The sequence below is a fragment of the Heteronotia binoei genome, chromosome 21 (genome assembly GCF_032191835.1).
Source record: "Heteronotia binoei isolate CCM8104 ecotype False Entrance Well chromosome 21, APGP_CSIRO_Hbin_v1, whole genome shotgun sequence".
Classification (NCBI taxonomy): Eukaryota; Metazoa; Chordata; class Lepidosauria; order Squamata; family Gekkonidae; genus Heteronotia; species Heteronotia binoei.
Genome location: NC_083243.1, coordinates 175,133,175 through 175,146,847, shown reverse-complemented (window position 1 = coordinate 175,146,847; position 13,673 = coordinate 175,133,175). Strand labels below are relative to the sequence as shown.

The 13,673-nt window shown below is 46.8% G+C and overlaps 1 protein-coding gene across 1 annotated transcript; it reads left to right on the top strand.

Moving 5' to 3' along the window:
* Positions 1–384: 384 nt before the first annotated feature.
* DNPEP (aspartyl aminopeptidase) lies at positions 385–12,822 on the top strand. Its single transcript, XM_060262277.1, has 10 exons — positions 385–560; positions 1,778–1,862; positions 1,990–2,097; positions 4,819–4,896; positions 5,902–5,985; positions 6,338–6,498; positions 10,087–10,126; positions 10,956–11,057; positions 12,005–12,172; positions 12,691–12,822. Exons 1-10 carry the CDS (start codon positions 400–402, stop codon positions 12,739–12,741), a joined length of 1,038 nt encoding a protein of 345 aa, XP_060118260.1. The 5' UTR covers positions 385–399; the 3' UTR covers positions 12,742–12,822.
* Positions 12,823–13,673: the final 851 nt, after the last annotated feature.

The window sequence follows — 13,673 nt, the reverse complement described above, 5'->3', positions numbered from 1 at the left end:
CTTGCAAGCCATTGTAGCTTGCTAGACCCCCGCAAAAAATCAGCTTTTAAAATTCAAAATAAGCTCATGCAGGACTGTAGCCAGGATTTTAAAAGTCAGGGGGCTTTTTAAAAAGTCAGGGGGGGCACCCTTTCTCATCCACTGTGGGGCTTGCCACTTCTCAGAAGCTTTCTAGGGTATGGGCAAAAGCCGGAGGCTCCGAAAGTGGCCACGTCAAGGCAGCCAACCCTAAAACTTCGGAGTCAAGAAGGGATTGCAGCTTGCATGCAAGCAGAAGGGTTGCTTCCGTTTCCCTCTCCCGCAGCCCATTCCACATGACTTCCTCTGCGTCCCATAGTAAGGAGCTTGTCTGATGCCTGCGTTCTGTGTTTGAGTACATAGTGAAACGTGCAGCTTCTAATGAGTTCCCTTCGATTTATTAAATTTCAGGACCTGGCAACAGGATGTCTGAAGCAGCAGCTGGTGAAGGTGGAGCACCCTATTCTCCGTATCCCGCATTTGGCCATCCATCTCCAACGTAATGTGAACGAGAGCTTTGGACCAAACACTGAGAACCACCTGTAAGAGTATAAACCATAACTGTCCTGTCCTGCCTCAGGCGCTGTCCCTTGCTGGGGAGAAATCAGGTGCCGGCTCCTCCGGCGGGACCTGGCTGGCACCTCAGATAGCCCCTACTAGTGGAGTCCTATCTACCTGAGGGGGAGAATATTGATTGTCTCTAGGGCTTGTCCTTCTTCTGAGCATCAGAAAAAAGCCCTGTAGTGGGTTCTGCCTCTCAAAGAAGGGCATACTTCGTTATGACACCCCAGCTTCCCTGCTCAGAGAGACCCATCTGAACCTCACTATTCTCTTAAACCTGTTGTTTATACTGACATTCGGAGTGTGAGGCTCAGCTATAGGACAGATTAGACACATACACGGCTGCCATTTTAAAGTGATTTTAAAAAGCCAGAGGGCCAATTGCTGATTGGGCTTGCAGCATTGAAAGATGAGCTCTTGTCACATATACACCTTCACATCTTTTCAAGTGCTGAAACAACTGTGGGGGAAGGGGGGCACTTGAGAATTAGCACTTGAGAAGGTATGGGGCAGGAGACAAGAGTGCCTCAGCACTCTGTGCCATGGGCCCAGTTAGGCCTCATAGCATTTTTAAATCTCTTTAAAATGATGGCAGCATCCACAGGTTGGGCCTGTGAATGTCAACATGTCTAATTTAGCCCTATGTATCTGTGTTCTTTTAATATCCAGTCTTGTTTTTGTTGTAAACAATTGATTTTTTCGCTTGTTCTTAAAAGGCAGTTAGTACACTTTAAAATATTTTTCAAATTTTTCTTTAAAGTTGGACAACAGTGACTTGTCTTTAAATGCTTCTTTTGCCTTGGATGACTAAGTATCAGAAAGCTATCTATCAGAGTTGTCTTTTTCTGTCAAGAAGGTGGAAGAAAACATAACAGCTTAACTTTCCCCATCAGCCAAACCAAAGTTATCCAAGGCAAAGGAGCTTTTGATGTTATAAAAACTTGGAAAATGTGGTTTAAAAAGCTCTTTTAATCCGCACAGATTCTTCCTCTGGCTACTGAGAGTCATACTCACAGTGGGTAGTAGCTCACTGACACTGGGATGTTACGTTCCTTGAGAAAATATGTTGTTGGGTTTTACCAATAGCTTTTTTGGAAACCCTCTATACCTCCAGATCTCAGTGCCCTTCTGTGTCCAGACAAATCCATGGGGAGACAGTCTGGTTTATTGGACCAGCTGACAAGCCTCCTTTTTACAGGATCCCAATTTTGGCCACAGAAGCCCAGGAAGCACTAGAGAAGGAGGTGTCCTATACAGGTACTGCTTGTACCTCTGCTGTCCAGGTAAGATGAGAGAAGGTCAGATTTACCAGCTGGGGTGCTGAGGCTGTGTGTTGGGCCTAAATTTTAAGGTGAGACTTTGCTGCTTTTGGGAGGCAATAATGCATCTCTGTCACAATTTTATTTGCAGCAGAATTGGCATTCTCCAGCTCTGCTGTCCCTCCTCTGCTCCCAGCTGGAAGTGAAGCCTGAGCAGGTGGTTGAAATAGAGCTTTGCCTGGTGGATACACAGCCTGCTGTGAGTGCCAGTCTATTTTAGTTGTTGGTTTGTTGGGGGCTTTCTTTTAAAAGCCAGGTTGTTGAATGGATGAAATATTGCCCTTGCATTATACAGCTCTCCCTCGAAGGTGACCTCTAAGACAGAACCACAGAGAGAGAGGCTAAGGCCAGCTGTGTTTCTGGAAGATAACATTGGTTTTGGTCTTTAGGCAGTGAGCAGATTTATACTCGCCCGCGGAGCCAACTGGACCCAGAGCGGCTTCGGGAGTGCTTGCAGGATCCGATGCCCCCTGGCGGATCATTGGATGAGTTAGTGGAGGACTGGTACTTCTGGCTGTCTGCAGCCATCGACGATATCGCAGCCCCCCCCCCCCCCCCCCCGTGTCCTCTTCGCTGCTGTACCAAAGCGGCTTCATGGTATATCCTGGAGCTGCAGAGGATGAAGTGACAGTTTAGATGGCTAGAGTGAGTGCGGCGGAGATCTTCTGACAAGGAGTCTAGAACGTCTTATAGAATGTTCATGAAAGTCTATGAGAAGGCAGTGAAGTCTGCTAAGATTTCTATGCAGCCTCCATTGCATCTGTGAAATTGCGCCCGGCCCAGTTGTTTAGAACAATTTGATCGTTGACCACGGTGCTGACAGGCAACCAAAAAGTTAGGGAATTGGACATTGGCTGTGGGGCTTTTGCAATTTATTTCGCAGATAAGGTCTCGACTCTCTGCCAAAATCTTCCAGCCACAGTTGAGACAGTACAGGAACTGGAAGCCTGTTGTCCGTCTTCAGGTCTCATGTTGGACCACTTCAGCTGCCTCACTCATGAGGATGTGGACAGGATCTTGGCTGCAGTGAAGCCCACCACTTGTCCTCTGGACCCATGTCCATCTTGGCTTGTTAAAGTGGGTGGAGGTGGTATCAGGGGTCCCTTGGCTGAGATTGTCAACTTATCCCTGTTATCAGGGATATTTCCAGCCAAGCATAAAGAGGCAGTGATTCGCCTGCTTTTGAAGAAACCATCTTTGGACCCAAAGGGCCCAGCCAATTACCACCCAGTCTCGAACTTACCGTTTCTGGGCAAGGTAATTGAGAAAGAGGCGGCTGAGCAGTTCCAAGTCTTCCTGGAAGATACATCTGACCTTGACCCCTTCCAGTCCGGCTTCCGTCCTGGTCATGGGGTGGAGATTGCTTTGGTTGCCCTCACGGATGACTTTAGAAGGCATCTGGATCAAGTTTGAGGGAACACTATGAAACCTGGGGAACACTCACTGATTTTCTGGTAGTGAGAGATCAACAGACAAAACGTTCCCGTGGGTTTGGGCTTATGACCTATTCTTGCCAGGAAGAAGCAAATGCTGCACTGGGACTACAGAAAGCAGTTCCTAGGGAAGGTTCTGTGAAGCCTGGTGCCCATTTGACAAGAGGGAGGAGATGCAGACTGCTACTGCAAAGAAATAGTGGATGCGGTTCAGGCCGTCTCATGGGTTCTGGAAACCGGAGGGAGGTGGCTACAGGCAGCCAAACTCACCAACCCTAAGCTCCTGAGAGAGACTGTGCTTGTATTGTGTATAATTGGTTTCAGTTGTTTATTTGTATATATTAATGTTTTGATGGTTGATTTTCCAAGGCAACTCCATTTTGGGTAGACCTCATCAATGGGGATCTAAATTGCCAGACCCCATGATTTGGTCTAGTGGGGGGATGTCATGATCCTGGGCCTAGCGAGGCCTGCAGGCCCCAGGGAAGCCTGCCTTGGAGTTACTGGGGAAAGCCTACGTCTCCCAGAATCCCCTCTGTCCCTCTGATTGGGTAGCAAGGGGTTTGGAGGGAAACAGGCTCAGAGAGGGGTGGGGCCTGAGAAGAGAATATATAGGCCAAGCCCAGGAAGTGGATGTTCTTTCCCTGGAAGGCTGAGCTGGAGGTAGACTGTGCCTGAAGAGCTTGAGCCGGGGAAAGCTCCCTTACCCATGGGAAGCAGTGAGTGCTGGATAGTAGTTTAGGGACTGTAAGTTAAGACTTGTTAGGACTTTTGTTTATTTTCCCTTCACCCTTTTACTGTTTTATGCACCTTGTTAATTTATCTTGCACTTACTTTAAAATAAACTTTTTTGTTGTTGTTCACTCTGCCTGGTCCTCACGCCTGCTATTTGGCCTAAGCTACAAGAGGCCTTCTGGGCCTTCTCAAGGGGAACCCTTAACCCAGAGTGGTGGCAGCAATTGATAAAACCCCCCTGAGTCGTGACGGGGCCTTTTCGGCCCTGGCCCCAACCTGGTGGAATCAGCTCCCCAAGGAGATTCAGGTCCTACCGGAACTATTACCATTCTGGAGGGCCCGCAAAACGGAGCTGTTCCGCCAGCCTTGGCTGAGGCAGGCAGGCGTCCTCACACCATCTAGTGGTCTTCCTGCACTGACTGCATTTACTACTATCCTGATAACCAGGGACCAGTTCAACACTGTTGATAATTGACCTCCAAGAAACCTATGATTCCTGTCTCTCAATTTGTGAATGATGTTTATACCACCGATGCCGCCTTATATCATGCTATTTAATCGTTTTAACTGTTTAATTTTTCACTGTTTTATTGTACAGTTTTAACTGCTTTATTGTGTTGTAATCCACCCTGAGCCCATCTTGGGAAAGGGCAGCCTATAAATTCACTAAATAAATAAATAAAAGCTTCCTATCAGGAAGAAAGTACTGATCCCTTTATTATCCTCCCCCCCCTCTGTGATTCCTATTCCAGACCATTGGTGGTGCCTTCAATGAGTTCATATTCTCTCCTCGCCTGGACAATCTCCACAGCTGTTACTGTGCCCTGCAGGTGGGTATTGAGGGTGAGGCTAGATCCAAAGACTGGCACTATTCCCAGTAGTCTGTTGATTTGCCGTATGCCAGGAATGTTCCTGTTCATACCCAAAAGGCTGAGCTGGGAGGTTGATCTACGTATGTTGCTATCTTGACATGTTTGACTCTATTCCTGTACTTGGTGAATAATTATGTAATTCCTTGTGGGACAGTAATGGTCTTGCGCCTTTAGAAGCTTTTTGTGAGGAGGAGAATTTGACAGGGGCTGGGTTTCCAGTGCTATACCGGGAGAAGAGGCATCTTATTAAATTCTTCTTTCTGTTTTGAAGGCTTCTTTTGGTTTTTTGTCTATGTCAAAGTGCCCAGTCTTTTGAATTTGACATAGAACGAGGGCTGTTTAAAGCTGAGTTGAGCCTCCCTTCCAATTGCTTTTGTCCTCGGGTGAGCTGTGAAGAAACTAAGCCCTAGATTCCCTCGCTTGGGAGTGCATGACTAGCAGCCATGGGGTCTTCCTCCCCTCCTTTTAGCAGAGTGATGCATGCTCTGGAACACTCCTTGCAGGAGGTGGAGTAATTGTTGACAGGCTGGCATTCCTCCCTCACTTATCCTTTATGAAACAAGTCTTGCTGCTTTTAGTCCTTTCTCCCATTTCTTAGAAGCTGTTCCCTAACCTTATGGGTGGCCTGAACAGTAGCCATCATTTCAGGTGCGCCAAACCCAATTTCATCTTCAGGTTGGCCACTCTTGCCAGGTTTCTTGTGCCTCTCCTAGATATACTAGTTGCCTGATCTCTGTGGCCGCGGCCTAGCTTTCATCCTGGCATTTCTGGAACTGGTTTAGTAGGTGAAAGAGGGACAGATGTCCATACCTCATCACAGCATTGGCGCTATTTTCTATCTAAAGCTGGTTGCATGCTAACATGTTGGTTCACAATCTAGCAAATTCATAGACCAGCAGAAAGTGCTGTTGAGAGTCTCATCTTGTCAAGCTTACCATACCCTCCCTTCATCTATTAATACAGGCACTGATTGAATCCACTGAAGGGCCTGGAACACTTGCCAAAGAGCCTAATGTGCGTCTGGTTGCATTATATGACAATGAAGAGGTGAGTGGGTTGATGGAGAGGCAAAAAATGGAGGGCCCTCCAGGGCAGGTCATTGGCCACTATATGAAAGACGATGCGGGACTTAGATGAACCTTTGGTCTGATCCAGCAAGATTCTTCCTTATGTGAAGGAGCTTATGTTGTTTTGTGCTGAGTGACACTTGTTGGGGAAGGCTAACAATGATGCGTTGGAGGTTTCTATGGGACATATATCCTGACTAAGGGGAAGCTTCAGCTCTGAGATTGGGAAGAGGAAACAGCTCGTGGTAATTTCCAAAGTGAGACGAGAGCTGAATCTTAGATGACCAAAAAGGAACCTCTCAGCACCTTCGCTGAATTTGCCTCCCTGGCAGGTGGGTTCCGAAAGTGCTCAAGGTGCCATGTCTCTGCTTACTGAACTTGTACTTCGACGGATCTCGGCTTCACCGCAGAATCTGACTGCGTTTGAAGAAGCAGTGCCCAAATCCTGCATGATCAGTGCAGACATGGCCCATGCCGTGCACCCCAACTACGCGTGAGTAAATTGCTGTGCTCAGGAGGAGGAATTGCATTACAGCTGCTTCGTTTTGTGACTGTTTCATTGTTCCCTATTTAATATTGCTCCATGCATATGCATTCTTGCTACACAGGTTTAGAAGTCCGTTGCTTTCGCTTAAAACAAACCTTCTAAGACCTAAGTTTCTTTAGAACCTTTAAATAACTTTATAATGGTTTTTATTGATAATCTTATAAGCAAAACTCCAGAGGGAAGGCTAAAAAAATTAGTTAAAAGAAAATGTAGGTGGCAATCACACTGCAAGTTTGATATCAGCCTTTTGTATAATTGGAATGTACTTAAACTGTCGTTAAAATAGTGAGAATAAACCAGATTGATACCCTGCTTTTGTGACTGAGAACATTAAGAGATCGCTAAAACTCCAGTTAAGATATAAAAGACCCAGAGAATGTCTTTTCTTTCTGATCCTTTTACGTCTTAGAGTTTGTTTATATATTCTGAGTGCAGAGACATGTAACCATGTTTTCCTCAAATGTATTGGGTTGAACTGGAACAGTGTTGCCCTTCGTTAACTCACATAAACACTCAGACACACACAACTGGAAACCCTCAATACTCACTGCGGGGAGCCCTTCTCCCTCTGCTTGTGGCTTCCCCCATCGCTGGTGCTCTGAGGGAACCCACCCACCCCCATTGCTTCCACTGCCAGTGAGTGCAGTACAGTTTTGGCTCCCCACCCCTGCTGTCTTCCTCCTGCATCTCCCACCTTCCATCCCTTCTAGTGCCAGTGAGTCCTGCACAGCTCCTGTTTCCCCCAGAAAGCATGATACAGCATCCAGCCTCTGCTTGTTGGACTCACCGTGTCTCCTGCCCCCACATGGCCTACACTGCCAGCAGGTCTAACGAAAGTATCCACACATAGGAGGCACACTTGGGAAATAGTATATAAACAATTGTGGACCCATGATACTTGTAATGGGGGGAATCGCCCCCCTTCCTTGTCAGGCCCAGTGCATCTCCTGGGCTGCATGGTCCTTGACACAAGGCCCATTATGTCTCCTAGGCTGCACAGCTGCTACTGCAGGGCCTAGCAGGGCTCCCAAGCTGTGCAGCCTCCAGGACCAGCACAGCCCTCTGGCTGCTTCTTTGCTGACACTGGGCCCCGCGTGGCTCCTAGCCCTCTCCTCCAGCCACCTCCAGAACCCAGCACAGCCCTCTGGCTGCTTCACTGCTGCCTCTGCTGAGCCCACCATGGCCCCAGAGATGTTTTGCCATGCAGAAGGTAGGTAGTAAAGAGAGTTCTTTGCTCGTGTGCAGAGAATACTGCGTTACCTAGATGGTCGCCCAGGTTTGCAGAAAAATCTGTTTAGAAGAAGAAGATATTGGATTTATATCCCGCCCTCCACTCCGAAGAGTCTCAGAGCGGCTCACAATCTCCTTTCCCTTCCTCCCCCACAACAGACACCCTGTGAGGTAGATGAAGATATTGGATTTATATCCCGCCCTCCACTCCGAAGAGTCTCAGAGCGGCTCACAATCTCCTTTACCTTCCTCCCCCACAACAGACACCCTGTGAGGTGGGTGGGGCTGGAGAGGGCTCTGACAGCAGCTGCCCTTTCAAGAACAACCTCTGCCAGAGCTATGGCTGACCCAAGGCCATGCTAGCAGGTGCAAGTGGAGGAGTGGGGAATCAAACCCAGTTCTTCCAGATAAGAGTCCGCACACTTAACCACTACACCAAACTGGCTCTCCTTTAGTGCAAGTGTGGCCCCAATCCATCGATTTAGATAACCACAGATGGGGGCAGACTTGGAAAATAGATACGTCCTGCCCCCCAACTTCCTCCCCGATACCCTACTGTTGTTGCTGCTGTTAACCATTCAGTCATGTCCAACTCTTAGTGATTCTGTGAGCCAGCTCTCTCCCAAGTTTTTCTATCTTGTAATGTTTCTTTGAGTTGTTCTGTGCTCAGTCCGATGTCTAGCCATGGTATTCTTTGGTGGCCTGGTTTCCTTTTGCTGCTAACCCATCCGAGCGTAATTGTTTTTTTTTTTCCTAGTGAGTCTTTCTGCATGACATGGCTGAAATAAGTCAGCCACAGTTTTGTGATAAGAAGAACATAAGAGAAGCCATGTTAGATCAGGCCAATGGCCCATCCCGTCCAACACTCTGTGTCACACAGTGGCAAAAAATTTTTATATATACACACACACTGTGGCTAATAGCCACTGATGAACCTCTGCTCCATATTTTTATCTAAACCCCTCTTGAAGGTGGCTATCCTTGTCGCCGCCACCACCTCCTGTGGCAGTGAATTCCACATGTTAATCACCCTTTGGGTGAAGAAGTACTTCCTTTTATCCGTTTTAACCTGTCTGCTCAGCAATTTCATCGAATGCCCACGAGTTCTTGTATTGTGAGAAAGGGAGAAAAGTACTTCTTTCTCTACTTTCTCCATACCATGCATTATCTTGTAAACCTCTATCATGTCACCCCACAGTCGACGTTTCTCCAAGCTAAAGAGTCCCAAGCGTTTCAATCTTTCTTCATAGGGAAAGTGTTTTTCATGACTGGTTTTACGCACTCCAATACATGTTTGCTGTCCAAGGAATGCTAAGGATTCTATCTACTAATCCTGTCTAAATCCTGAAATTTTGATACCATTCCTTTGGGCTGAAAACTTCCATAGACTTTTAGGAATTAGATAGCTATGTCTATTATGTAGAATAAAGTTGTTTCTTCTTCTTAGACACTGATATCTTTACTTGAGTTTATAGGCAGATTTAAGAATCCAAACGTAATTTAGTTTTTAATTGCTGTTTATTGTGTTCAAAATCTGTGACCAAAATCTTTTTGGCATGGAATGACAATAGTTATATGAATTTAGTGAATAACACTTGGATTGACAAAGTATGGGGTGCTAATACAAAGAACTGGATCCAGCCTTATCAGTTCCTGCCTCTGTAGAGCTGAAGGGGACAAAATATCTCCCTGTCATCTTAAGCCCATTCACTCATCATAAGTCATCTGAGTAGAGACTCCTCGACTACACTGAGCTGCTTCTGGGTCTTGAGTCTTGTGTAAGCTGCTCCCCCCCCCCCCAGGCCAAGGGGTGAGGCTGAGCAGATAGCATGCTGAGCCTTTGCCGGTAGATAGTCTCTTCCAAGTCTGATGGGTGGTTGAGACCAGTGTATGACAAAAGTAAGGAAGTGGATGTGCTTTTTTGGCTTTACGATTTGGATTTTACTTGTTCCAGGGTACACACTCAACCTCGACTACTCCCACATACAAGCTGTGCCCTCAGCTTAGATGGAACTCCCAGCATCACTGTCCAGATGGTCTCTTTCTCCTCTTCCCCATACTATCAATAGCATATGGCATTAATAGAACTCACTTTCATCAGTGAGTGCTCCTCTGTTCCAGCAACAGACCAACACACCCAGCATGGAACACACCCAATTACAGCTTGTTCACCACCTAAATTGTCTCCCATGTTTCAAATGGTTCCCATGCTTCATTTTCCCTTACTGGTTCCCGTCTCAGGTATGCATTCCAAAGAGCAGAGGTACTGGGTGGGGCATGATGATGCTTTTTTCCTGTCCCCAGGGACAAGCATGAAAAGAACCACCGGCCAGAGTTCCATAAGGTAGGCATTTGGAATTATATAACTACATTACTGAAAAGAAAGGTAGATCCTTGGGAAGCAGTGTGCAATTGTCCCATTGAGTGCAGGCAAAACCTGACAGACCTCTGGTGTTTGAACAGTGTGCAGACTGCAACAGAGGTGATTCCACTTTCTCTGATCCAGTTGTGTGCATTCTAAAGTAGACCAAAGCAGGGGTAGCTTGTAGGAGTGATGTCATGTGAGAAAAGATTTATGTGAGAGCTTGGTCCAAGAAATACATTATGAATAGTTCTCATTCAGGGACTGCTTGGCACCAGCAGGTATAAAGATGAATATTTACTTAGGTTTGGCCTAGATACAAGGATGTGGAAGATAACATTTTAATTACTGCAGATGAGAGACAGTATCTTCTCCTAAATATAAATGCGGGGGGGGGGGGGGACCCTTATCTTAAGCTGAGAAGGAGCAGGGGTGGGAAGAGAGTATGGCTCTCTTACCCTCCCTTTCTCAGAAGGGCAAAGGTATCCTTCCCATAAATTTCACAGTACTTATGTATTTTAGTGTGTCTGACAATTGTCTATTGATGCACAGCAGGACTATTGTATTGGCAAGTATTGGTCCAGTTTTGCATATGAAAAACGCAAGGGGACATCTCTCTGGGGAACCATACGCCCATAGCACTGCTGCATGATTGGGGTCAGGAGATCTACGAAGGTGCTCCTCTACATTCCAGTGACCCCCCTTCTGATTTCCAAAATAGCCTTCTAATATTGCATGCTTGGGAACTCATACATCAGGTATGCTGTACCGCCCCTCCCATCTCTGTTTAATGTTGTGCTTTTCTGTGCAGGGCCCCACGATCAAAGTGAACAATAACCAGCGATACTCCTCCACTGCAGTCACAGAGGCACTGATCCGTGAGATTGCTGGTCACGTGAATGTACCCCTGCAAGTAAGGAGTGTTTCTCCACTTAACCTTTCAGTGCCCTTGCAACCCATGTCAAGATTATGCACCAGTCGTCTTGAGCATTATCTTCAGAGTATCTGTCTGTGACTGCTGTGGCCTTGCACTGTAAGCTTCAAATCCAGCATCCAGAGGACTTGTGGCCCTACTTACACAGCAAGGTTTTAGGGTTCCATGATAACTGGCCTCTCTCTCATCTGAAATAGTAAGTTAGTTATCAAAGATTTCAGATTTTCACGGCTGGTAACATCATTAGGGTTTGTAGAATCTTTCGGGCTCAAGTGCCGTGTTCTACTGGAGAAAGTTTTCCTTCCAGACGTTTCGTTCTCGGCTGCGGAGAACATCCTCAGTGGCGTTGCAGCCGGAGCATGCGCTCTGACCTTCTTGGCTGCTGTGCATTGAGTGAGGCCAGGGCTGCTGGAGAGCTGTTATTTCTGGGCTGGAGGGGGTGTGGTGAAAGGGCAATAGAAATAGGCAATAGAAATAGCAGCTCTCCAGCAGCCCTGGCCTCACTCAATGCACAGCAGCCAAGAAGGTCAGAGCGCCTGCTCCGGCTGCAACGCCACTGAGGATGTTCTCCGCAGCTGAGAACGAAACGTCTGGAAGAAAAACTTTCTCCAGTAGAACACGGCACTTGAGCCCGAAAGATTCTACAAACCCTAATGAAGTAAGTTAGTTCTTTCCATCTCCATTCAGTTCTCCCACGTTCATCCTCCAGAGTTTATGAATTGGAAGGATGTCACAACAGCTAACCCAAGGCTATTCCCTGATGCTGGGACTGACTGTCAGGTGCCAAGAGTCCTGTACTCAGTGCTTCTGCTTCAGAAAATAGACTCAGTAGATCCGTACGTGGCCTCAGTATGAGGTCTAATGATTAAAACACTTTCCCCCCGGGCAGCACTCTCATCAGCTAACACCGTTCTCCTCTGTTGCAGGAGTACATGGTTCGGAATGACTCTCCCTGTGGTACAACCATTGGACCCATCTTGGCCTCCAGGCTTGGCTTGCGCGTTGTGGATATGGGTTGCCCACAGCTAGCCATGCACTCCATTCGTGAGATGTGCTGCACCTCGGGTGTCTTGCAGTCCATCACTCTTTTCAAGGTTTGCAGTAACTCCTGTGGCAGTTCAGCATCATCTTGGAAAGGGGGAGGGGGGAGGCATGGGAGCATTTGCAGGCAGCTGCTCTTTGCTTTCAGATTAGGAGGGGGCCAAAATGAGAGAGTAGGGACACATATATATGTAGAGAGGTGGTCTGGGAGAGAGCTGAGGGGCAATGAATACTGGGATAGGGAAGTCAGGGTTACTAATCTCAAGAGCTTGGTGAAAGGGAGTGAGCTTCCTCCTCTGTCCGGGTCATAAGTTTGTTCTGTGCCCCCCTCCTCCCCAATCACTGGATTGAGGGCTGGACCCTGCTGCCTCACTCTCTAGCTCTGTATGTTACCATGGCAACTATGGTGGCCTTGAGTCAGTGATTGGTTCCTGTGGCAACATTGTGCCTCACGATTCTCAAGCTGCCATGGTGATGCTATCGTGTATATGCTGACAGCTGCCCTGCTTCTCCCCTGAGGGCTGATCTCCCCATCCCTTTCAACCCTGACTTCTTCCTTTCTCTTTTCTAGGGCTTCTTTGAGCTTTTCCCATCTCTGGATCATGGATTGCTGAGCAACTGAATGGCATCTCAAATGCAGAATGAGGCAAACAGCCCCCTTCTTCTGTACTGGATAGTAATTAAAACACATCAGTATCTTAAACTAGTGAGCTCAGTGGTGTGCCGGACTTGCTGACTGACAGTTTCTGCTTCCTCTGCAGCCATGTTCTTTATCAAATCCTTAAAGATGCATCTTCAGTGACCAGCCCTATATTTCAGTGTTACGGAACACATGCTAGACACTCCAAGACACAGAGCTTGTGGCCAGAATAGCCTGTCCCTTATCTTTTGCAGTTAAAAATTAGTACAGCCCAAATAGCAGTCAGAAGGGCCAAAGTGGGCAGTAGATGAAAGTCGGTTTTGATAAATGCCAAATGATGCATACTTGAATTTGCCATCCCACTCACACATACTTTGCTAGCATCCTATTGGGCTTTGAATTAGTTACCATCCTGTGTGTAATACGTCTCTCAAAATGTCAGTGCACAATGTTGCTATCATATCAAATAGGCAGTATGTAGAGTTTACCTACGCACAATCCCATCATGCAGATTAGCTGCATATTAATGAGAGTTCAGCATCACGTTCTTTGCTCAAATCGTGTTAGGGAAAAAAGTGCCTCATTTATTTATAAAGCTGCAAAATGCTTTATAGTGGAAAAAATTGAAAGAGTTCTGTTGAACCCATCTGTAGCTACCATTTTCCTACCTTGGGCCAGTTAGATCACACTTCTTCCCCCCACAGCTGTAAGATGGAGCTGAAAGCCGTAGCCCTCCTTAATCCTCTTGGATTTTGTCTGGAACAACATATTGCTTCTGAACATGGATGTTCCATTTAACTAACACAGTTAATACATGTGGATGGACCCCTGGAAATGTATCTAGTCACATTTTAAAACCGTCGGAGTGATAGTGACTAGCTTCAAGTTGTAACAGTGTGGTCTGGTTATATTTA

Coding starts and splice junctions, on each gene's coding strand:
- DNPEP (XM_060262277.1), top strand. CDS start 400: ATGAGTTCCCTTCGATTTATTAAATTTCAGGACCTGGCAACAGGATGT. Junction 561..1,777: donor CCAAACACTGAGAACCACCT/GTAAGAGTATAA, acceptor TCCTTTTTACAG/GATCCCAATTTTGGCCACAG. Junction 2,098..4,818: donor TGGTGGATACACAGCCTGCT/GTGAGTGCCAGT, acceptor TTCCTATTCCAG/ACCATTGGTGGTGCCTTCAA.